Genomic DNA, 24,002 nt, shown 5'->3' on the forward strand with positions numbered 1-24,002 from the left:
GGGGGGGTCGGGCCAGAATTGGCTGGGGCTCTGATTTCTCAATGGGAGGTGAAGGATTCGCTATCAAAGTTTGAAGGGAGTAGGCAGGATGTACAGATTCACGGACAGGGGTATAAAGCGGGAGACTGCAGGCCTGGCTGATCCACTGGGAACAGCCCTGGCATGTGACAACTAGGATAAGGCGGGAGTCTGGAGAACTAGCCATCACTCAGGAGGAGATCAATGGGACCTTCAGGTGTTTCTACCAACCCCTGTATATGAGCGAGGGCATGTACCTGACTGATGACGAAGAGGAGCTCTTGAACCTGGTGCAGCTACTGGTCCTGGTGGGGGATCTTAGAGAGGGGCTCGAGGGACCTCTTGAAGAATATGAGATAAGCGGGGCTTTGCGGCTCATCCACAAGGGTAGGTCCCTGAGGAATGATGCCCTTCCGGTGGAGTTTTATTGTAGGTATAAAGGTCTACTGGTCCCCCAACTCAAGCAAGTCTACAATGAGGCTTTTGAGACGGGAATCCTCTCAGACGCTGTTGGGGGGTTTTCCCAGGTATACCAGAGGATGGCTGGGGGTCAGCCTGACTCTCAAGAGCCCAACTCCCTTCCCCAGAATACATGGAGGACTCAGCCAATGCCAAGTTAGAACTGTAGTTTATTACAAAAGCCAACAGGGATCATACAAGACAATCAGGATTCTCTAATACAGCTCACCTCTCCATGGCATGCGCTCCCTTTTTGTACAAGTATTAAGTAATAACCTTGGCCCTTCCCCGAAAAACCTATCTTTTTCAAAATTTATTTTTTATTTATTTGATTTGGCTGATAAATCAACCTCTCAATGTAATTACATAGATACAATCACTAATACATTTTTGGAGAATAAAATAACATTTAAAATCAATTCTTCATATCATCGATAAATGAAAAGCATTACATATTTGACAACTTCATAGAATAGTAAAAAAAAAGAAACAAGAAAAGGAAAAAAGAATGGAAAACGATAAGAAAAAAGCTAAACATTTCATAACATACTAAATCAAATGTTTAAAATATAAATGATTAAAAGAACGGACAATTGTTTTTTCTTTATACAATTTTTCAATTAAAAAATATAACTTGTATGTGATCCAAGTTCATTCTATTACTTCGTATTTTGCCACGTCCACCTCATTTAGAAAGTTTGTAATGGCATAGCTCAGAGATTTATTTCTCATGTGGAAAATTATTTCCCAGGCCCTTTGTTCATCTATTTCAAAATACGATTCAAGATATTGTTCGAATTATTTAATCCTCTGTGATCTTAGAGCAAAACATTCAACCATGATATGTTTCATAGTTTCCTCTGTTTTATGACAATACCGACACAATTGATTGCTCAATTTTAATGGATGTCATCTTGCTATAATTTCTTCCATTCAGCATATATTGAACCTAAAGCTCATGAGATCTCTACAATGCTGTGCATTGGGTGACTTCAACAAATAGGTCTCAGCAACGCCATATCGTTTCAGATAGAAATGATTTTTTCTGAAGTCTTTATACTTGAAGCATTGCTCTCTAGTCTTTATCATCCAATGCCAAGTTATTACAAAAACCAAGAGGGATCATACAAGACAATCGCAATTCTCTAATACAACTCAGCTCTCCATGGCTTGCACTCCCTTTTTGTACAAGTATTATGTCATAACCTGGGCCCTTCCCCGAAAAACCTATGACCACAGAGGATTGGGTATCGAGAGTACTATTACCTATGGCGGTACCCTAAAGAGGTTATTCTACTGGCCCCCGCATGTCAGGTGGCTACCTGTTCCGTCCCCAAGAAAATATCTTCTACATTGTTGCAGAGTAATGGGCTTATCATTGGTTCTTGTCCCTTCCCATCCACCCCTGAGTTTCTATGCTGCGATTGGTTAGAGCTCATCTCCCCAGGCCTGGCACTTGATTCAGTTCTGAGACCTCTGTGCACCTCTTCAAGGTGATGTGAACGATTATGTGTCTATATTGTAACTGTCAGTGTACCACCTTTGCCTATGAGAGTGTGTTCTGACATTGCAACAATTGTTGCTTCTTTCATATGGCTTTGCTGGGACTGGCTCTGCTTTCCCACCCCGGGTGAATGCCCATTGTTTCGTTCGGCTGCATCATATTCTTAAGAGACCACAAACTTGAGCTCTTCAAGTTGCATTTATGAGGATTTATTCTGTCTCTCTGCAGCTGGTCCCCTTGTTGTCTGAAGATTGGAACTGACCGTGTATCTCTGACCTTGTCTGTGAGACTGTTTTGCTCTCCGTGCAGCCTGAATCAACTCTTCTCGTCTCTGAGGCTTGAGGCCTTCTGCAATTTTCATTAGACTTCATAATATGATTTCTATATGCTTATGTTATGCTTGGTAACCTATAAATTAGTCACACATGGTCCTACCAGGCTCCCAACATACTCCTGTAATCCCATGAAGTTATTTGCGTTAAGCATCTGCAAGCTTGTTCAAGATATCTTGTTGCATTGCGTTTCTGTGTTACTGCATTTGGCTAGTAAGAGAAAATAATAAAAGCTTTGACAGTATGTATATGTATCTGTCCTCTGGCTATAGAACTGTGTAAGCATGTTCTTCTGTGTAATGCGGTGCAGGACTGCAAATGTGCTTCATGACTAACGCAGCTGTATCGTGGAGTCACTAGTGACATCAGAATCATGGTTTCTTTGTGCTTAATCGAGACTGTACATCAAGGTATATGGTTGGCTGAGAGGATACCTTTCTGTGTATTTGTCAATCCTTGGTGCACTTGGGATTCGTCCGAAATAAGATGGGTGGCTGTGAGCGTTTCTGGCTCTTCATCCTGTCATGAATCTGGGGGTGAGGAGGGGCATTCTCGGGACCCTCTCTTCAACTCGATGCAGGAGATGGTAATAACTGTCCTAATGAAAGAACCTAAAAAACCCTGGATTGCACATCCTACTGCCCAATCTCTTTACTCAATGTTGATGCAAATATTTTGGGAAAAATCCTGGCGACTACACTGTCTGGGGTAGCTCCGTTATTGGTACACCCCGACCAGTGTGGGTTTATAGGGGGGCATAGTACCACGATGAACCTATTCCGCTTACACCATGTGATGGTTCTGGTTAAGAACATGTGAGAGGACATGGCACTGGCTTCCTTTGATGCAATGAAGGCCTTTGATTCCGTAGAGTGGGAATGGTTGTTTAGAATGCTGGAGGCCTTTGGACTAGGGGATAATATGTGCCAGTGGCTGAGACTTTTATATAACTAACCAATGGCAAGTGTAAAGATGAACGAATGGGTGACGCTGTGGTGGGAGTTGGGAAGGGGGACACATCAGGGGTGTCTGGTCTCCCCGATATTGATATTGTGGTGTGAGACATATAGTTTCCCTATACGCTGATGACCTATTGCTATATCTGTTGGAAAACCTGCTGATATTACTGGAGGTATTGAGTAATTTCCGGAAGCTGTCCGGCTCTCGCATCAATAAATTGAAGTCATTGGTGTTCCCATTAGGGGTCCTCCGCAGTCGAGACCTCACCAACCTCCCAGACTGGGGGATTAGTGGGAGTCATTTAGATACTTGGGTATACACATTTTCCATGATATCGAGGACACGTGTGTCCACAATACAGATAGGGCACTGTCAGGAACAGGGGACAGGGTCATATTCTGGAAGAGATTACTGATATCTTTCATGGGGAGGCAGGCATTGTGTAAAATGGTCATCCTCCCAAGACTCCTCTACTATTTCACCAACATCCACTATTGTATCAAGAAGATCTTTTTCAAGATGTTGGATGAACAGCTTTGGGAATTATTATGGAACACGGGGAGGAGGGTCTCGCTGATGACCCTGCGACATCATAGTCTGGAAGGGGGGCTCAATTTACCAAACTATGAATGGTACTACATTGCGGCGCAATTGCAGGCGGTACTGGCATGGGTGGATGAAAAAGGTGAACTACTGCCAAGTTTACTGGGGGACCTTCCGGCCCGTCAGAGAGGGGTTGAACTGCTATGGGCACGATCGAAGGGAACTGGGCCATTCAGGTGGAGCAGGAAATCTGGAATAAGCTTCTGGGGAAACTACGGGTACCATGGTTATACAGTGCAGATCTGCCATGCAGCGCGGACCCAGGAATAGGGTCAGCAATACGGCAGGCGGGGTTCTCAGGCTTATTGATATTTTATTTCTATTGCGCTCGTACACAAGTGTTTCATGATTTGGGTGATAAGGGATGTCGTTCAGTGGGGGATCTGTTTGAAGGGGAAAACTAATGCCGTTTGAAGATTGGAGGATGCGGTATGGGGTATCAAGAGGACAATTCCTGAATTACGGGTCGGTGACTAGGTGACTGACGGCTATGTGGATAGACATACCGGAGGAAGCTACTACTAACCCATTGATACAGATGCTGCTCGCGCAAGGGGGCGGCGGGATAAGATTTCTCTGATTTATCAGGCCATATGGGGGCTGTCTCCCCGGAGGAGCTGCCAGTTAAGACTAAGTGGGAAAGGGATAACAGATCTCTGAGGCAGACTGTGGTACAATGTGGAAGAAGGTTTGGAAAGGTTTGAGAAATGCCAGATGTCAACTTATTCAGTTTAATATCCTGCACAGGGTATACGTGACCCCAACTAAACTGCATGCCATGAATAATACCCTGAGTACGGATTGTGCACAGTGTGGGTCCAGGCTGGCGGGGATCTGGCACATGTTGTGGGGTCGCCCAGTGATTTCACGCTACTGGCAGGCGGTGGTATTCAAGATTAATGTGCTGCTGAATTCCAGCTTTGATTATGGTCCAAGAGTGTGCCTATGTGGACTGATACTGGGGGGGAAAGAGACACAAGGTAAGGAAACAATTGGCACAGTTTATGTTGGTATTAGCGAAAAGGAGGGTAGCCATTTCCTGGAAGAAACCCCAGGGCCCATCCTTGGTGCAATGGGAGGGAGACATCCACAGGTGGGGGATGGCAGAGCTAGACATTCTGCAGCGAACCCGGGACCCGGACCTAGAGGATGGGGTGGTGGTGGATTAGAGCCAACTGTTAAATAAACTGCACTCCTCGGCAGACCTGAAACCTCCCTGAAGGGTAGAGAGAGAATTAGCAGGTTCAAGAAAGGAGGTATTGGGGAAGGGAGGTGGGATAAACAGAGACTTGCCGTAATGTTGGAAAGAACTGATGGACTGATATTCTGGATATAGGTAATTATGAAACTTCTGCATTATCTCTTTCCTGTGTTTTTGTGCACAGATGTGCAACCGTCAATACCGTACTGTGATTTATATGCATATTAAAAAAGCGGAATAAACGGATGTTAAAAAAAAAGTGACACAGGCACATCATGCCCTCTGAGAGAATGATCCTGCCACCTAACTGTGATTGTTTCACATGCACTTGACCATAAGCACAGTCTTTGTTGCGTACTAACTCCAATTTAAACAAATATAAATAATTGCTTAAAAAAACAAAAAAAGAAGTGGAATCCTCCTTACCTTAGCGATTACGTCGAGAGTCAGGCGGCTCATTAGATCATGAATTTTCACTTCTGTTTTTCCATCTGCAAATTCTGCCAGATTTTCCATCAGTAGCTCAGCCTTCTCGTTGAATGTTCCCATTAAGCCCATCAGGTAGCTGCATGGGAGAGTTTGCACATTTTAGTAATAATTAAGCCAATCAAAACAAATCTTACGATCATGCTTCCAATCCTCCTGCAATACAAAAAGTACTAATGCCAATGGGCATGTACTGACTCTCTTTGCATTTGATTGTTTAAGAGTGAGTAGGATGCAATACCTTCAAAGCAAATTTAATTTGGAGAGGTTTAGATTTCTTTCATTTCATATTTATTTTTTTTATTATTTGTTTGTAATTTTATTCTTTTTTCTTCATATAAACATTTTCACAAAAACAGCAATACAAAAATACAAAAATACACAATTGATAATCACCCACATCTATTGCATGAAAAATCTGAGTGAAGAACAATTGAACCTAAAATCTAATATGGTACAATTTCATTCTCTAAAAACACCACGCCTAAACTTGTGATCACATTCATAAAACACTCATCTCCATCACTGAAAACGTCATTAAAAAAATAAACATTCATACATGTGCAAAGAAAAGCAGTTATCACTTTTTAGTTAAAACAAACCCATGGACCAAACCTCTATACTCTTGATGTTAGATATAATTAATTGCAACAAAAATACATCGCTCTTATTTAATGTTGTTGGCATACATTATGATCATTCTAAAGTGCTAAATTGCCACACCTATATACACAGAAGAACTAGAAATCTTTCTTCCTGAACAAATGTTGTGGCAATCCTCCTGCAGCCATCTTCTCACAATGCTTCGTATCTAGAGGTGTCCATGGGAGGTATGAACAACAGGACCATATTCACCAATGGTTTTCCTAGTGAACTCCCAGCAAATGATAGTGAGGCTTGAGCGGTCTGTCCTTGCTCAGAACCCCATAGTGGAAACATCTTCCCATTGATGCCTACTTATTTCGCTTTTTGTTGTACGTGGTGCTGATTTTTCTTCTGAGGCACGTGAAAGCCAAACTTTTCTTGGGGCAGGATTGAATCCTGCTAGCCGATTGACAGCTATTTTTATTTAAGGAGAATGCTACGGTACAGAGGTGATGGAGTGGTGTCTGAGGTTACTATCTGTGGAAGAACATGTGCCCATTTCCGCTGCTGTGACATGACGCCAGTTGCACACTGAATTTGGATGTACATTACTGTCACCTCGTAGCAACGCACACCCACTTCAACCTTCAACCGCTCAACACTATGGATTGTGAGTACAACCTATAAAATTGTAGATGAGGTCGGTAGTAACAACTGGGATGCATGAGTTGTACATGATGCCATTCGGAAATACATAAACTGCAATCATTCTATGTTCTCTATGCTACACTTCTTTATTTCCTATTGTAAGGAAGGCATGCCATCAAAGCAAGACAGACACAAGTGAACACAGTTCAAGGGTGTTTATTAAACTATAAAAGGGGTGAGATAAACACTTAATCTAAGCCTAAATGATGGGAGCAAGCCACGACCATCCAATTATAATAATACAGTCCTAGTAGAGTCTAGTCAAATAAAAAGGGCCTATACTAAAAAATACTATTGCCAATCCTTACCGCTATGTTACAAAATAGCATGGGGTAATGTTTTACAAGAAAAGAAAGAAATGTTCACCAAATGATAAATCAGGAATTTATGGCCGGGTCTCCCTTACCCACATTTTTAGCACAGGACAAGGTGGGACTCTTGAGCAGAGCACACTCCTGTGCTTCTCTGGCCCGAGCTTACAGTTCCTTTCCACTATATCAGGGCCTCCTGTGCCCAAGTCTCTTCTCATGCAAAGTCCCTTGTGTCAGAGGGCCTGATATGCCAAAAAACAACAAAACAAAAGTTCCTTCTGTAAGTCTTCACATCGGGCGATTACTCTTGTCAGGCGCCAAGGACGTGGGGGAGCACCGGGATCGGGCCACAAAGCTCTTGTCCAGCAGGTCAGTGGGGAGGGAGGAGGTGGGGGAAGGGTGCAGGATGTTTTGGGGCATCAGCAGGAAGGGTTGGGGCATGAGGAGAAAACAGCTAGGGGCTTCCTGTTGCCTCGCTACAATCAAGATGGCAGTACCTGGGTAAGGGCCTCAGATTACTGTAGAAACGCGGTCAGTACACTATGTGTCCCCGTCCATGTTTCCAGTCACCTAATTGGCCGAGCGCCCTTCCCCGGGTGAGAATGTCAAGAAATACGTTCTAAGACTGCTGTTCTAAATGATGGTGGCAAGTAAAGTTGGCGGTGGAATTCCAGTTTTAAAGAGGTTTTCAGGGTTGTCCCCTCTGCACCTCCTTCTCCTGCCTCAACATCTTCACTTCTACGGGGGAGACCGGGAATGCTACCGGTGGCATGAATTTCCAATTCAGCACCTCCTGTGCTAAGTATTTATACCAGAAAAGCCAGTGATGCAATAGAAACATGCTTTTGTATTTCCAGAGTGCATGGTCATTGTGGTATAAATAGTATGTTTGCTATATCTACCAGATGGCCTGTGCATGGTAGAATATATTTTGTATTTATTTCCTGCCTGAGCCCATCCACATTAGAAAGATGCAACAAAAACAATTTCTAACACATGGTTGGAGGTGTATCCCGTTACTAGTGTGTGATGGAATTCAGGGGCCCGGAGGGACTTGGCAATATTGACGGGTCTCTCAAATTTTGGCATGGGGCAACGTCTATTTGTAGGTCACTTTTCCCAAAGTTCATCTAGGACTGCTTCCTGCATGGACTACTATGCCCACACTCTAATAATGAATGTGTAACCCTGCAGATGCGTGACTGTTATAAACCAGATTTTCTACCGAAGTCTCCTATACAATGATTTGGTGATGTTCACTATGGTGCTTCTTTCAGAGTCACTCTATTCAGACACTCTCCTCTGCAGAAGCAGGGTAGTTTCACCAAAGCATTAAATCAACCTAAGTATACTTACTTCAGTAATTCACTGATGAAGACAGATCACTTTATTGGAAGAAACTAACCCACGCACACCACCCGACGGTCAACAGCTGACAACCAATTATTACTTGTCCCAGCAGGTTCCACATCCAAGTAGCTCTCTTGACATCAGGGTGGTGTCAACATGGAATGCATATGAAGTTCTCTCGGAGCATGGATTCAACAGCCCAGAGACACAAAGTACGTAACTACACTAACGTAATATAAAACTAATGACAGACCTACATAAATAAAAGCAAATGGTCTTTCAACATATTGATACTGCTTCTACTCTACTACTACAGAGACATCCATTCCTCAATCCCTGATCATGTTGCCACTACTTGTCCAGTTCAAAGCTAATAGGACTGTAAAATAGTAGGCTGTAGTCGGATGTAGGTTTAGCAATTTTAAGATTTATTGCGGTGTTAATTTAAACAACAGCTCTCCTTGTGCACATCAAACAGTATTAGTTTCATGAGGTTTGGTTTCCGTGAAAGGGTTAATGCAGTCCAGAGTTCAAAAGAAGCTCCACTTGGCTTCTCGCATCTTTAAAAGGGAAAATAAAGTCAACTTAATTATTTTTCTCCACGGACTGACTCACCCTCTGTTCACTGGGTTAAGAAAACAAAAAGACAAAAATCCACATGGAAGGCACAGTCCTTGATAAATGGTTGACGGCTGGCGCTTCTCCTCAGCGAGTCCGCCTCTGATAGGGATCTCCCCTGTGCCTCTCACTGAGCCTTCTAGTACGCCCAGTCACAATCACCTTTCCATTCCTCTCTGGCGTCCGGCTCGGCTTACAGCTGTAATCAGAAACACCTCGTGAGCTCTCTGTTGCTGCATTTAAGCCCCTCTCTGCTCCTCCCCTCCCTTCAGCCTCCAGCCAGTTTTCCCTCCCATTCCCCACACCTGCAGGGCGTTTTCTTTCCTCAGTCCACCCAGTTTCATGCACTGTTTGACCCCACCCTGTATGTCTCTGGGGCCACCGATCTACATGCGGGCTGACTGCATTATACCAGTGCCAATCTCTGGTACACCTATTCCCATGCTGTATGATTGGGTTGTACCTATGCCGTTTTCCCTTTTTAATTCTGTCTCTGCCCCCTCCTTGGTTTCGTTTCTCGTGGTGGTTTCTGGGACATGTAGTTTTCTTTTGATTTGCTGTGTAAACCTTTTGTTGGCTGGGTCTCATTACTAGAATAGGATCCTCCTTTGATTCTGTTGCCTCTTTGACCCCCTCACAAGGACATTTGTGGAAGCTTCTAATAAGCAGGTTTTCTGTAGGAATGTGTTCAAAGAGCAAACTCTTCAACAGATTGAGAACCACATTTTACTTCTGCTAGCATATCGCCAGAAGTATTAATATAAGAGGATAAGAACCAAAACATGTAAAGAGAACTCAGATTTAAAGATGAATGACAATGTCCCTCATTCCGATTATGGTGGTAGCCATGGAGCAATTAGCTCCATGGCTGCCTCCCATACCGGTACCGCCTCCGGCGTCGTTCAATGGGGACTTACCGGTCCATTCCGACCCTGGAGGGACCGGTAAGTCCACATTGAACAAACCCTTCCCCATTCCCATTGAGCCCCCATACGGTTCAATGGGAATGGGGAGGGCGCAAATAACGGGCTCGCGAATGGCAAGCCCGTTATTTGCACCCTGGTCCCCTAACGGGACCAGTAAGGTCCTTCCTCCTGTCCGGTCGGTGGCGTTTGGGTGCCTACTGCAGTTGGCGGCTTCTCTGCCGCTTGCTTCTTACTCTGCTCTCCACTCCATCTAGTTTCACGGGCATGGCTGTCTCTACCGCTTGCTTCTCGCTCAGCTTTCAACTCATGTCTGGGTTCTCAGGCCTGGCTGTCTCTGCCACTCGCTTCTCGCTCAGCTCTTAACCCACGTCTGAGTTCTTGGGGCAGGTCTCTCTTTTCATGGTCGGGATATCGTTCCCTGGCCACAGACAAGCCAGAGGTTGGCCAGAAGGTTGCTTCGGGCAGTGTGTCCAGGAGGGCCTCTTCCTCAGAACCCCCTCTCGCTTTCCTTCGCGCTCAGCGTTCTCTACTTTACGGGACTCTTCCAGGCAGCGTCTCTTCCAGTCACGATAAATGGGGGTTTCAAATGTCACAGCACATATCAAATGCTCATAACGACTAGAGTGTGTTTTATGCTTTTCACATTCATGGATCTTCATTGCTCCATTCAGCCTCCTCGTCCCAGTGGTTCCATACATATAGGCAGGACTGGGAGTTTTTGGTGTTTTACTTACATGATATTTAGCAGGTGCTGTGGGTAGTGGAAAGGAACTATCACAATAAGCCATAGAGGCTTGAAATATGGAGGGAATATGTGTTCCTATCTGACGATGCTGTGTCACCTCACCTGAGGGTTACTTCCTCCATGTGGTCCTCCCTCATATAGCCACCCGCAGGGTCAGGATTATGTAGCGGCTGCTGTCGCCTGACCACATGGGGAGAGGCTACCTACAGGGAAGGAGTGATGACATCGTCAGATTCATCACACTATCCATTACACTTCTATAAATCAGACATTGTAACACTTAAAGATATATGTGCAGGCATCCTTGATATTGCACTTAGAAGAGGTTGGGTAGAAGCCTATTATGGAACTTTGAAGATATATATTAAGACTATAAGGTAGCCTGTCTATTGTGTTTAGGGAATCCTATGATCATTACATATGTCTATAGTGCCTAGAAGACCCTATGAGGGAAGCTTGTCTTTTCACACAGATGATCTGATCACACAACGAGATCAAAGATAAGCTCCTTCCGAGCTTAAAGTATATATAAACACACCACTTCGATGGGCATCGGCCACAGGCACGGCTTTCCATCCACGCACTTTAGAATGCAGTTGCAACTACGACAAATTCGGTCTAGCTGGACACGTAACGACTTTGGTTCCCTACACCAGATTTGGCTCAACACCTCTGCCATTAGAATACAGCGACAACCTATGACAATATTCGGTCTAGCTGGACACTTATCGAATCTCTTGCACTAGTGCACTCTCGTGACCTCGCACAGCACCCATCCACATGCCAGACTTCTTGCGTTGCGTACTGGTGCCTGGCCAGCCCACCTAATTCTTAATCTTGGCCAACTGCACGCACTCATCCTAAGCCTTTTTCTGCGAATGTTCCCATACCTGGACTTCGGTCCCCGAGGGCATTCTCACCACAAGCGCGTTGAGGCCATACAAATGGGAAAAGGCACCATATAAATTACTACTACTACTACTACTACTACTACTACTAGTAATACCACTGGCAATGGTATCTTGCAAACATGGGGCCTCATTACAACCCTGCCGGTCCGGTAACAACGGTGCCGGTAGGCTTACCGGCACCGTTGTTACCGGACCGGCACAGTACAAGTTTGCAGGCCAGATGCCCTCCTGCCCGCCAGGTTTGACCTGGCCGGCGGAAAGAAACCCGCAGACTTTGACGGTAACACCGGCACCATTATGAATAGTGCCAGTATTACCGTCTTCCCCATTCTCATTGAGTCCTATGGGACTCAAATGGGAATGGAGAGTAACTTTTTCCGACGCATGGCTTCAGGGACCGCCGGGGCGGTATTGCCCCAGTGATTCCCCATTGCCAGGCGCCGGAAAAAATTCACAACTCCGCCGGCAGCCTGCCATTTTTACCGGCACGGCTACTGTCGGAGTTGTAATGAGGCCCAAGGTCTTTATCCAATCTACCAGTGTGGGATCAGTATTAACTTTATCATATACCCTTGGGTAGATTACACCTTGTCTATCATATTAATTTGAAGATGCATTCTGCTGCTGCAAAAGGGAGCCTTCCATATAAAGCAGTTATTCTTTTTAAACTTCTTTCTCTACTTTCGGCGCTGGTACTGGCAATGGCCTGCATATATACATGATCATGAGACAATAGTAATTTCAAAACAATTTACCTTACCTCATAAAGGTATGTTAAAAAATCTCCACATTCTGCAAAGCCAATGTTGATTTTGAGAAGATCAAAATTTGCTTCCATTATTTATAAAGAAAACTAACCTAAAATACCTGCCAGTTGTAATACCTTAGTTTATGTCATTTTAATTTGACATACTGTTTCCCCTGTTTTACTTTATACATTGAAAGGTATTACCTTTACATCTTATTTCATTCTACTCATTGCCAAATATTTCACATATGAAAAGGTAAGGTATTGTCTTTGACCATTATTTCTTTCTCCTCTTTGCAAATAATGCAAAAAGCCTATATGTGCAGTTTGTTCCAATTACAATAGTCATTTACTTCAGTGCTGTTCAGACATCAAGACTGGCACGTACCTGCCAACTTGTCCTTTTTCAGCCTGAATTTTAGTTGTCTGTCCACCTTGGCAAAGCCTCTGGACAGTGCGCCAGGCCCCTCCAAACTGCAAGCAAGCGGAGGACTTTCAGCCCTAGAAGGCGCTGCTGTTGAAGGAAGAACAGCAATGTTGGCCAGTCTCCTCCGCAGACTTGTGGCAGATGGGGCAACTGGACCTCTTTGGTCAGTTGCAGATTACGACTCCAGTATGACCGGTGCCCCCCATTCAGAAGTACATGGAAGAGGAGTACCACAAGGCGTTGTTCCAGAATATGTAACAAACAGCAGAGACTGCTCGATGGAAGATCATCTGACCCCACTACAGTGGGCTTTTACTTCTTGGAGAGCTCTAGGAAGCATGTCAAGTCCTCAGCTGTGATTGGCCAAGCGATTATGACACCCACGATAATGGGATCCTGGCTAGGACTCAAAATTTCACTTTGATCACCGGAGTGATTTCTAGCCACAGACCCAGGAGAGTGCTGGAGAGAGGTCGTACTAGATACTTAGTTGGAAAGGAAGAATGTGAAGAAGTTTAAGGAAGATCTGATCATAGAGCAGTTCCTGACATCCTGGTCCATCCCCTTGCAGAAACCAGTGAAGTAGCTCCACAAACCAACCCTGGAGCTGGCCATCCAGACTGCCACTGAGGTACAGCAGTGGAGGCCTGCCACCTCAGAAGCCTCCTCCAGTAACACCCAAAATTGACACTATATTTGTTGCGGAATTGCAACCTTAGTTATACGTTAGGCCCAGAAACATGGCCCACCAAATATTTCAGCAACACCTGAAAGCAGCAACAAGAGTCAGAAGCCGACGCCAGTCACTGCACTGGGAAGCCTGGGGAGGCAGCGATATCTAGAAGACAACTTCTACTATTAAGATGAGTATTGAGTTCCATAGGAAACCCAAAAAATGTATTACCAATAACCTTTGACACGTATGGTGGATTTGGCTGAAATTTTGCAAACAAAAAATCTAGTCTGACACCCAAGCACGGACATTTTGGGAAAGATCTGTTAAAAATAAAAAAAAAGTTATTCAGAAAGTAAAGAAACGCTGTTTCACCCTAGTCCAGCGCACAGCCAAAACCGCTGGATGGCATTGGACCAAGTATGAAACAACTGCAAAGCGTTGACTTGATTTCCAGGGGCGAGGGGCGTCTGGGGTTACTCCATAGAGTAGTTGTTAAAATTACATTTTTGACAGAGAAGAGGGTGCCCCCTCCTCCCAAAATGATAGCTCTATCTCCCATGGTGCTTTGCAGCAGAGGCCGAGAGGATTTTCAGAAATGAAAAAGCAGCCATTTCCCTCCAAAATTCTATTGCTAAACATGGTGGGTTTAAAAAGGTTTGAAACAAAACCTTTCACCTCAAATGTGAAACTGCATACCCACAATGCATTGCTGTTGTGGCTCAGCACTGGAGTTCCAGCGATGACTACTAGGTGGCGCGGTGGAATGTATGACTTGGCTCAAATAGACATTCCTAATTTTATATATATCACTAACAAAAACATTGTTAAAGGTCAGTTATGGTTAAGTTGCACTAGCAAAAACCTATGAAATTCATTGGAAAAACGTTGTTACAGGGACGTTATGGTTACAGGTAAAACCGAAAAACCCATGAAATTCGACAGTTATAGTAAACTAAGCAACCATAACTCGTGCCACCAGTGTGCACTGCAAGGCCTAACACACATGACATCAAAGATGGCATCACAAATCGCATGATAAATCTGTACCGAACACTACTGGCCGAGATAACTACAGATGAGCAATATGGACGTTTCCTAGGGACACTGCACCTAGTTGTCGTATGCGCAATCACACTGCAGCTATCCATAGGACTCCATTAGTGGCTGCATGTCCGCATCTTCGAATGTGCTGGTAAGTAGTTGGGAAGGGCACGTGTTTCCGTTCCACACCTAGACCCATGCATAGGTCATCCACTGTATGCTGGTAACACCGTCCCTGTCACTAGCCCTACGGATTCATGCAGTAGCCTACCGCATTTAAAGTACTGCTGTCGACCTGTGGCTTAAGTACTCCTAACTGTATAATGGCCACTGGTAAACAAGGAACAGTAACCTGCAATGTCACGTGGTCGTGGTAAATGACGCATTACTTTGATTTATCTGCTGCTTGCCTTTCCATGACCCGTTAAACAGATACATTGTGTGTGCACTCAGCAGTGTGACTGGAAGTATCAAGAGGTCGCCTGCCAGTCGTGCAGTTGAAAACATGTAACCGCAGGTGGGACAGTTTGTACTAAGTCTGCAAAATGGCAAAGCTTGTGCACCTTCTTCATGCACATACTAGTGCATGCAAAGGCAAATAAAAAATCAGCAGAATAGCAGAGCGCAAACAACCTTAGTGGTGGTTAGAAAAGCGTGTTAGCTACATGGGTCGCACACAATAAATGGCTTCCTGCTGCAAGTAATGAATCTATGTTTCCCGTTGTTGTAAACATTCTTGTATTCCACAATGTATGTGTATCCGTGACTGCTTCCCCTAACACTAATGGCGTAGCATAAAGCGGTTATACTGCATGTGACGACAACTGAAATGAAAGCACAGGGGACCAGTGGGCAGGCTACCACCCTTCCAACAATTACGTATCCTACTTTCATGTACAGCATTGCCAACAACTGCTACGGGCAACAAGAGGGGCATTCCTGTAGGGTAGCGGAGCTCTAAAACAACCTTAGCAAACCATGTGCCATACTACAGACCCTTACCCGGCAAAGGGCATTGTATTGTGCATGTACTGCAACACGCTACTGTACAGAGGGAAGGTACTTCGAAGTGCGTGGGAACGGTCCTTACGGGAGCATTACAATGACTGGCGCTTATGTACGTGAGGGCCACCCAATAATTCTGTCTCCTGGCACGTCCCCTATAGTATCCAGGTAGCTGCTGCCCCTTCTGTACCTGATCTTTGCTGTCGTTCCTTCTGTGGTGTGTGTGAGAACAGCATGATAAATGAAAATGAACTGGGAAAGGAACAAAAGGTAAAGAAAGAAAGCACCTTTCACAGATCAACAACGGAATTGCCAGTGCACACATGCACGGCTAGACATGTGGCAGTGTGGGAAACACTGTAGTGGAATCGGTTAGAAAGTGGGTTGCTGGACAAGTAGGTTTGTTTACGTGTTGCAGAGCGTTTTCAAGAGAGTCACAGCGCAACACTAACTACAAATAAGTATGAATACTTTCAAGAAGGACACCAAACCAATGTAGAGGCAGTGTAAGAAAATTGGGATTGCTGGAATATGAACATTATAGATGAACGTTATAGCTGACGAAAAGTATTCGTCCTGTGAAACGTCATATTCCCAAGGGCAAAGTATGTCATTGGCACATGTCAAAGAAAGGCAGAAATTCACTTCTTTGCAATGTACCACGCTGTCTGCATTCACGGCCCAAATAGAAAATGAAGCTCCCACATCCGTGACTGCATAATGCGGTAAAAACTCATGCAAAAGATCGGAAACAAACACATGAACTGGGCAAGTGCCTCCTTTATCGCAAACAGCACTGAAACTTGTGTAACACGCTGTTCAATTTTCCCTGCACAATATCGGCATGATTTCTTGCCACCAAAGTGTCACACAGAGAAACTAAAATCAGGCACTTCATTGTAGCTACTCCATTGCACTGCACATTCACATCATAGATTACAAAATGAGTAGCCACTGCACAGTGTTTTCCATTCACTTTCAATCAATGTATGTCGTAATCGCCTAAAAGCCTCACGCTGTGCCTGGTGAAACACACAGCCATAGCCGCACGGTCTGCATTTCTTTCCATAAATACACCATGTAGCACAGTCTGTCCGTACACACCACACCCACAAACTTTGTTACCCAATCCCAGAGTGTCTGCAGGCCCATTTCTATGAGCGTCATCTGCAAAAGGGGCGTATGTAACACGTGCCACCCTGCAATTATCGCGATATTCGCTGACTTTTTGTGCTGGGCACACGCGGGAGTGGGGGAATAACTTTGAACCAGGGGAGCAGATGTCGTTAGTTGTGCTGGCTCTAAAAAGAACCTTTGGGGTCTTTGTGTTTTTTTTTTTAAAGGTGCTTCCCTAGAAACACTGTTTTTGATGTTGTTATACGTAAATGTGTGTTTTCAACGTTAGCTCACATTCTTACTATAGGTTCTTCAGTGCAGTGTGAAGATTGCAAAACAACACTTCATTGCCACTATACAACAAAGACATGCCATTTGTCATGAAAAGGTGTATGTATCGCGAACCAATGTTCTCATTCTCACAGTAGAACATCCCAGCAGCACTTTAGAAGACACACATGCTTCTGTTGATGAGACCCCTTCCAACCTCTGGCTGGCGACAGGAATCACTGGAATACTTCCACACTATTCTCGGGGGTATACATAGGAAAAGCACCTTGGCAGTAGAAAAAAAGCGCTGCACTGCTTTCATCATAATCTTCAGTTGACGGAACACACGGGAACAAGTCATGTAACCCATAACAAAGGCGCCAAAGTGCACGATCACTACATGTACAGTTGACAAAGAGTGCAAAGAGAGGGGGTTGGACTCTGGCTGCCTCTTCCTCTGAGACACTAACAGGTGTCGCGCTAGCATACATGAGACCAAGTCTACGCTAGTAAGACTTGTGATTTTTTGTAATAGAACCCAACAACAATTTTTCACGGGTGCTTAAGAATTTTTATTTGGGACACACCCCAAAAGATTTTTTAAAAAAACATAGACAAACTAAAAGTCCATTGCCACAAATTGTATTTTCATTATATTGTATCGGCATATAATGTCAACAACACTTAGTCATTAATACAACAAGGTTATCAAATGCAATATTATTGTACATGCACTGAGAAGGAGTCGACACTTAGATGTGTTTCCAGCTATATAACAACGCAGATGTAGATGGTGGGTTGTTCTATAGCTTTCCTCAGGACTGTGAAATGGGGTAGTCTTGTGTGTGTTTCTCTGACCAAGCTGTGGATGAGGAACAAGAAAAAAGGGGGGGACATGTGCTGTTTTAAAAGGGTTCTATAGAATAAGAAACTAAAAAAGCATGATGCTAAGCTCAGACATACCTGTCTTCAACAGTATTTTGTCTCAGGGCAGGATGGTGCGTGGGGAATGGCGAATCCGAGTATGCCAGACCAGGTGGTGATTGTTCTCTGGAGTTGCAGGAGAGGTCTCCGCTGCAATATATAGGACACAGCGTGTGTTAGATGCACGGGTCCTACTTGTGTCATGAAATTGACACTGTGCACGTGAGAAATTGAAGTGCTGTTAGCCTACTATTGGCCGGTGCAGAGTGTAGTTAGCTGTGCGTGGACACATGTCTCCTGTTATAATATATAGACAATGTATCCTAAATGGGATGTCAATAGACTGTTATAGTCACTTTGGTATTAATACTTGTAACACCCCGAAGGAGAGGGCGAGTTGCTTACCTTCTCGTACTGGGGAGAGCTCCTGAAGTGAGCTGTGTCGCTGACCGTGCTCCGCGCATGCGTGGTGTCACGTCGGTGAGGCGGGCAACCAGAAAAAGGAAAGCCAAAATGGTTTGCGCATGCGTGAGTAAATAGTGGTGGAGTTACCGTGCATGTGTGGGAAAAGAAAGTGTACGTGCGTTCATGGCTGGGATACTGTTGCTATGTCGCGTCAGAGATGGGCGTAGTCTGTCTGCACAGTTGATAAGTCCCGTGATTTGCAATGTATACAGGGGGGCTGTGTAGTCCATGTGTTTTCCAACAATACAGCACAGTCTGCATTTCATACATTTTGAGATTGAATTTCAGTAATACAGAGCACGTACATGTGTATTTTGATTAATACAAACATGCGGACATTAACATACATAGAATTTTGTACCTCATTCTATCCTATGTAACATGATAATTGGTTAATGAGGAAAGTAGGGAAGTATACTAGTGGGAGGTAATTAAGGTGTATTTAGAAGAAAAGGTTCCACTCTATGCAGATGTTTAATCCATTCTTCACCGTATCTAATCTGTGGATCCATTTCTGTTCCAATTTTCTCAGGGCTAGGTCTCTGTCACCTCCTCGTTCCTTTTCATCTATGGTTTGGATGATCGCCCATTGAAAGTCTGTATATTTATGTTTAAGTTTGCTGAAGTGGGCCACTAAAGGTTTGTCCTCAACGACGTTTTTTAAGCATGATCTGTGTTCGCAAATACGTTGCCTCACCTCTCTTTTACTTTTGCCGATGTATAATAGATCACAGGGGCACCGTATTACGTAAATACTCCACTTGGTACGGCAGTTGGTGAAGGTTTTGTACTTCCATTCTAGGCCATTAAGCGAGATGGTTTTTTGGTCCTTTGTCAAATTGCAGACTGAGCAGTTGCCACATCTGTGATGTCCAATGACAGGGGGGAGATCCCATAGGTTGGTCTGATTGGATTTTTTCGTGGAGCCTGGGTATGTGTGTACTAGGCGATCCTTTATGTTCTTACTTCTTTTAAATGCGAATCTGGGCTTTTCGGGGCTAAAATCTTCTGTTTGTAGAAGTTTCCAATTTGATAGCACCGATTTTCGAATGCAATTGCTTTTTGGGGTAAAGGTGGTGACACATGTCATTTTTTCAGCGTGTTCCACTCTCGGTCTCTTGGTAAGACATGTTTCCCTACTCATATGCCTTGCTGTCCTACGTGCTCTACGTATAATATTCGGTGGGTACCCTCTTGCTTTTAGGCGAAATTCTAGGTCCTTTCCATTTTTGTCATATTCTGGTAGGGTGGTACAGTTTCTCCGTATCCTGAGGAATTGGCCGAAAGGGAGGTTTTCTCTGAGTGATTGTGGATGAAAGCTTTCAAAGTTTAACAGTGTGTTTTTGTCTGTTGGTTTTCTGTAGAGGGTAGTGACGAGATTGCCTTCTTCTGTAGTTTGAATGTTGAGATCCAGGAAAGGTATACTGTCATTGTTTGAATTCATGGTGAATTTGATGCACGGGTCTACGGTGTTGAGCCAGGTGTGGAAAGATTCTAATTCCGAAGGGGTGCCTCTCCAGACGGTGAAAACATCGTCGATGTATCTGACCCAACCGATTAGATTTTGTTTATATACGTTGTCTACGTTGTAAATGTGCTTGCTTGCCAAATTGTCCATGTACAGGTTTGCTATATCCGGAGCGAATGTTGAACCCATACTGGTACCTCTTATTTGTTGAAAGTATTTGCCTTGACACATGAAAAAGTTTTCTGTGAGAGCTATCCGTATACATTCTAGAATAAAGGATGTCGGTGTTGATTGATCTCGTCTGTTGTCTAGGTAGGTCTTTAGTATTTCCAAGCATTCTCTTTGTGGAATGCTGGTATATAGGGCTTCTACGTCGAAAGTGACCAAGATGTCATTTTGTTCTGTTCTGATACTGGCGAGATGATGTATCATAGCCGTAGTATCTTGTATGTATGATTTCATTTTCTGGACAAAGGGTCGTAGGAAGATGTCTGTATATATTGATAAAGGTTCTAGAAGTGAGCCTATTCCGGACACTATCGGTCTCCCCGGTGGTACTGTGGTATTCTTGTGTATTTTGGGGATGCAGTAGAAGGCCGGGGTGATCGGGTGTTCTGTTGTGAGAAACATTTTTTCATCATTGTCGATCCAGCCCTGGGACTCTGCAAAAAGCATAAGACTCTTGATTTCATCCATTAGACGTGTTGTTGGATTATGATCTAATTTTTTGTAGAACCGTCCGTCTTGAAGATGTTTCTGTAGTTCATTGTCGTAGAGATTGTTACCCCAGAGCACAATGCCCCCTCCTTTGTCTGCTGGTTTGATACAAAATGTTTTTTGGTTTTCCAGATGTTGTAGTGCCAGTCTTTCCTGTTTTGTGAGATTGTCTCTTTTATGATTTTTGGTTTTGAAAAAGGTGTCCATGTCTCTTAGGATTTTATTTTCAAATGCCAGTATTTCTGGGCAGATCATTGATGTTGCAGGGGTAAACGTGGATTTCGGTTTTAGGCCCGTTGTGGTCATGTCTTTGGGTTCGTTTTGTTTGGAATTTCGGAAGAAGTATCTTAAGCGTACCATTCTGAAAAACTTTCTTAATTCTACTTCTGTAGTAAATCGATCTGCTCTGTTTGTAGGTACAAAGCTCAGTCCTTTGCTGAGAATGTTCACATCCTCAGGGGTGAGGGTATAGTTGCTCAAATTAAAGATTGGTATTACCATTGTTGCTGTGGTGGTTGTTGTGGGGTCCATTGTCGTGTTCTCATCCCGTGGTACCCTTGTTGGCGTGTTCTGCCTTGTTTCCCACGTCCTTGAAAAAACTGACCTCGTTGTTGTCCTGTGCCTGATGTCGACGGGCCGCTAGCGGAAGAGTCTGATCCACTGCTGTTGGAGGAATTCGAAAAAGATACGTATTTTTTGGGAAACCGTTGTTGAGTGCCTCCTCTGGTGTTGTTGCCTGTGTTTTGTTGTTGGTAGAATCCTGGAACAAGGTAAGGGTACGTTTTTTCCTCTTGGTAGTTCTGGATGTCTTTTTTCAGTTTCCAAATTTTCTTATCCAGAGTGAATTCTTTAAATTTCTTTATTTCTTCTTCTATCTTTTCCAATTGTGTTTTGATATCTGGAATGACTGAGTCTTCAATGATTTTTTCTTCGAGATCCTTGAGTTCTTCTGTTTGTTTTTTCGCTTCCTCTTCAGCTGTTTCTATTATCAATATAATCCAATCTCTGGAGCATTTGTTTCCTACGCCACTGAATTTTGCCTGAAACCTGGGGTTGTCCAAAAATACCCTCGGTATGTTTTTAATTTGCAGGCCTTCTGGTATGACTCCGTTTTTAAGATACTCTAGCATGAGCAATCCATGTGATTCTGTGCGAACCAGTTTTTTCTTTTTTTGCAACAGAGTGCCTAAGTCTGAGGTAGAGGTTGTTTTTGCTGCTGGTGTTGCTGGTGTTGTTTGTGGTGTTTGTCCCAGCAGTGAAGGTTTTTCTAAAAGTTTCCGATATAGAGTATCTTAAAAACGGAGTCATACCAGAAGGCCTGCAAATTAAAAACATACCGAGGGTATTTTTGGACAACCCCAGGTTTCAGGCAAAATTCAGTGGCGTAGGAAACAAATGCTCCAGAGATTGGATTATATTGATAATAGAAACAGCTGAAGAGGAAGCGAAAAAACAAACAGAAGAACTCAAGGATCTCGAAGAAAAAATCATTGAAGACTCAGTCATTCCAGATATCAAAACACAATTGGAAAAGATAGAAGAAGAAATAAAGAAATTTAAAGAATTCACTCTGGATAAGAAAATTTGGAAACTGAAAAAAGACATCCAGAACTACCAAGAGGAAAAAACGTACCCTTACCTTGTTCCAGGATTCTACCAACAACAAAACACAGGCAACAACACCAGAGGAGGCACTCAACAACGGTTTCCCAAAAAATACGTATCTTTTTCGAATTCCTCCAACAGCAGTGGATCAGACTCTTCCGCTAGCGGCCCGTCGACATCAGGCACAGGACAACAACGAGGTCAGTTTTTTCAAGGACGTGGGAAACAAGGCAGAACACGCCAACAAGGGTACCACGGGATGAGAACACGACAATGGACCCCACAACAACCACCACAGCAACAATGGTAATACCAATCTTTAATTTGAGCAACTATACCCTCACCCCTGAGGATGTGAACATTCTCAGCAAAGGACTGAGCTTTGTACCTACAAACAGAGCAGATCGATTTACTACAGAAGTAGAATTAAGAAAGTTTTTCAGAACGGTACGCTTAAGATACTTCTTCCGAAATTCCAAACAAAACGAACCCAAAGACATGACCACAACGGGCCTAAAACCGAAATCCACGTTTACCCCTGCAACATCAATGATCTGCCCAGAAATACTGGCATTTGAAAATAAAATCCTAAGAGACATGGACACCTTTTTCAAAACCAAAAATCATAAAAGAGACAATCTCACAAAACAGGAAAGACTGGCACTACAACATCTGGAAAACCAAAAAACATTTTGTATCAAACCAGCAGACAAAGGAGGGGGCATTGTGCTCTGGGATAACAATCTCTACGACAATGAACTACAGAAACATCTTCAAGACGGACGGTTCTACAAAAAATTAGATCATAATCCAACAACACGTCTAATGGATGAAATCAAGAGTCTTATGCTTTTTGCAGAGTCCCAGGGCTGGATCGACAATGATGAAAAAATGTTTCTCACAACAGAACACCCGATCACCCCGGCCTTCTACTGCATCCCCAAAATACACAAGAATACCACAGTACCACCGGGGAGACCGATAGTGTCCGGAATAGGCTCACTTCTAGAACCTTTATCAATATATACAGACATCTTCCTACGACCCTTTGTCCAGAAAATGAAATCATACATACAAGATACTACGGCTATGATACATCATCTCGCCAGTATCAGAACAGAACAAAATTACATCTTGGTCACTTTCGACGTAGAAGCCCTATATACCAGCATTCCACAAAGAGAATGCTTGGAAATACTAAAGACCTACCTAGACAACAGACGAGATCAATCAACACCGACATCCTTTATTCTAGAATGTATACGGATAGCTCTCACAGAAAACTTTTTCATGTGCCAAGGCAAATACTTTCAACAAATAAGAGGTACCAGTATGGGTTCAACATTCGCTCCGGATATAGCAAACCTGTACATGGACAATTTGGAAAGCAAGCACATTTACAATGTAGACAACGTATATAAACAAAATCTAATCGGTTGGGTCAGATACATCGACGATGTTTTCACCGTCTGGAGAGGCACCCCTTCGGAATTAGAATCTTTCCACACCTGGCTCAACACCGTAGACCCGTGCATCAAATTCACCATGAATTCAAACAATGACAGTATACCTTTCCTGGATCTCAACATTCAAACTACAGAACAAGGCAATCTCGTCACTACCCTCTACAGAAAACCAACAGACAAAAACACACTGTTAAACTTTGAAAGCTTTCATCCACAATCACTCAGAGAAAACCTCCCTTTCGGCCAATTCCTCAGGATACGGAGAAACTGTACCACCCTACCAGAATATGACAAAAATGGAAAGGACCTAGAATTTCGCCTAAAAGCAAGAGGGTACCCACCGAATATTATACGTAG

At 43.7% G+C, this 24,002-nt stretch overlaps 1 protein-coding gene across 1 annotated transcript in view; it reads right to left on the reverse strand.

Moving 5' to 3' along the window:
• The window catches only part of LOC138526942 (cholesterol 24-hydroxylase-like), a 428,213-nt gene that overhangs the window by 207,457 nt on the left and 196,754 nt on the right, over nucleotides 1–24,002 (reverse strand). Inside the window, exon 6 of the mRNA XM_069637835.1 lies at nucleotides 5,504–5,642. Within this exon, the coding sequence (XP_069493936.1) occupies nucleotides 5,504–5,642 (139 nt within the window). The remainder of the gene's footprint in view (nucleotides 1–5,503; nucleotides 5,643–24,002) is intronic.

The sequence above is a fragment of the Ambystoma mexicanum genome, chromosome 14 (assembly GCF_040938575.1).
Source record: "Ambystoma mexicanum isolate Mex_15411 chromosome 14, UKY_AmexF1_1, whole genome shotgun sequence".
In the NCBI taxonomy this organism is placed as follows: Eukaryota; Metazoa; Chordata; class Amphibia; order Caudata; family Ambystomatidae; genus Ambystoma; species Ambystoma mexicanum.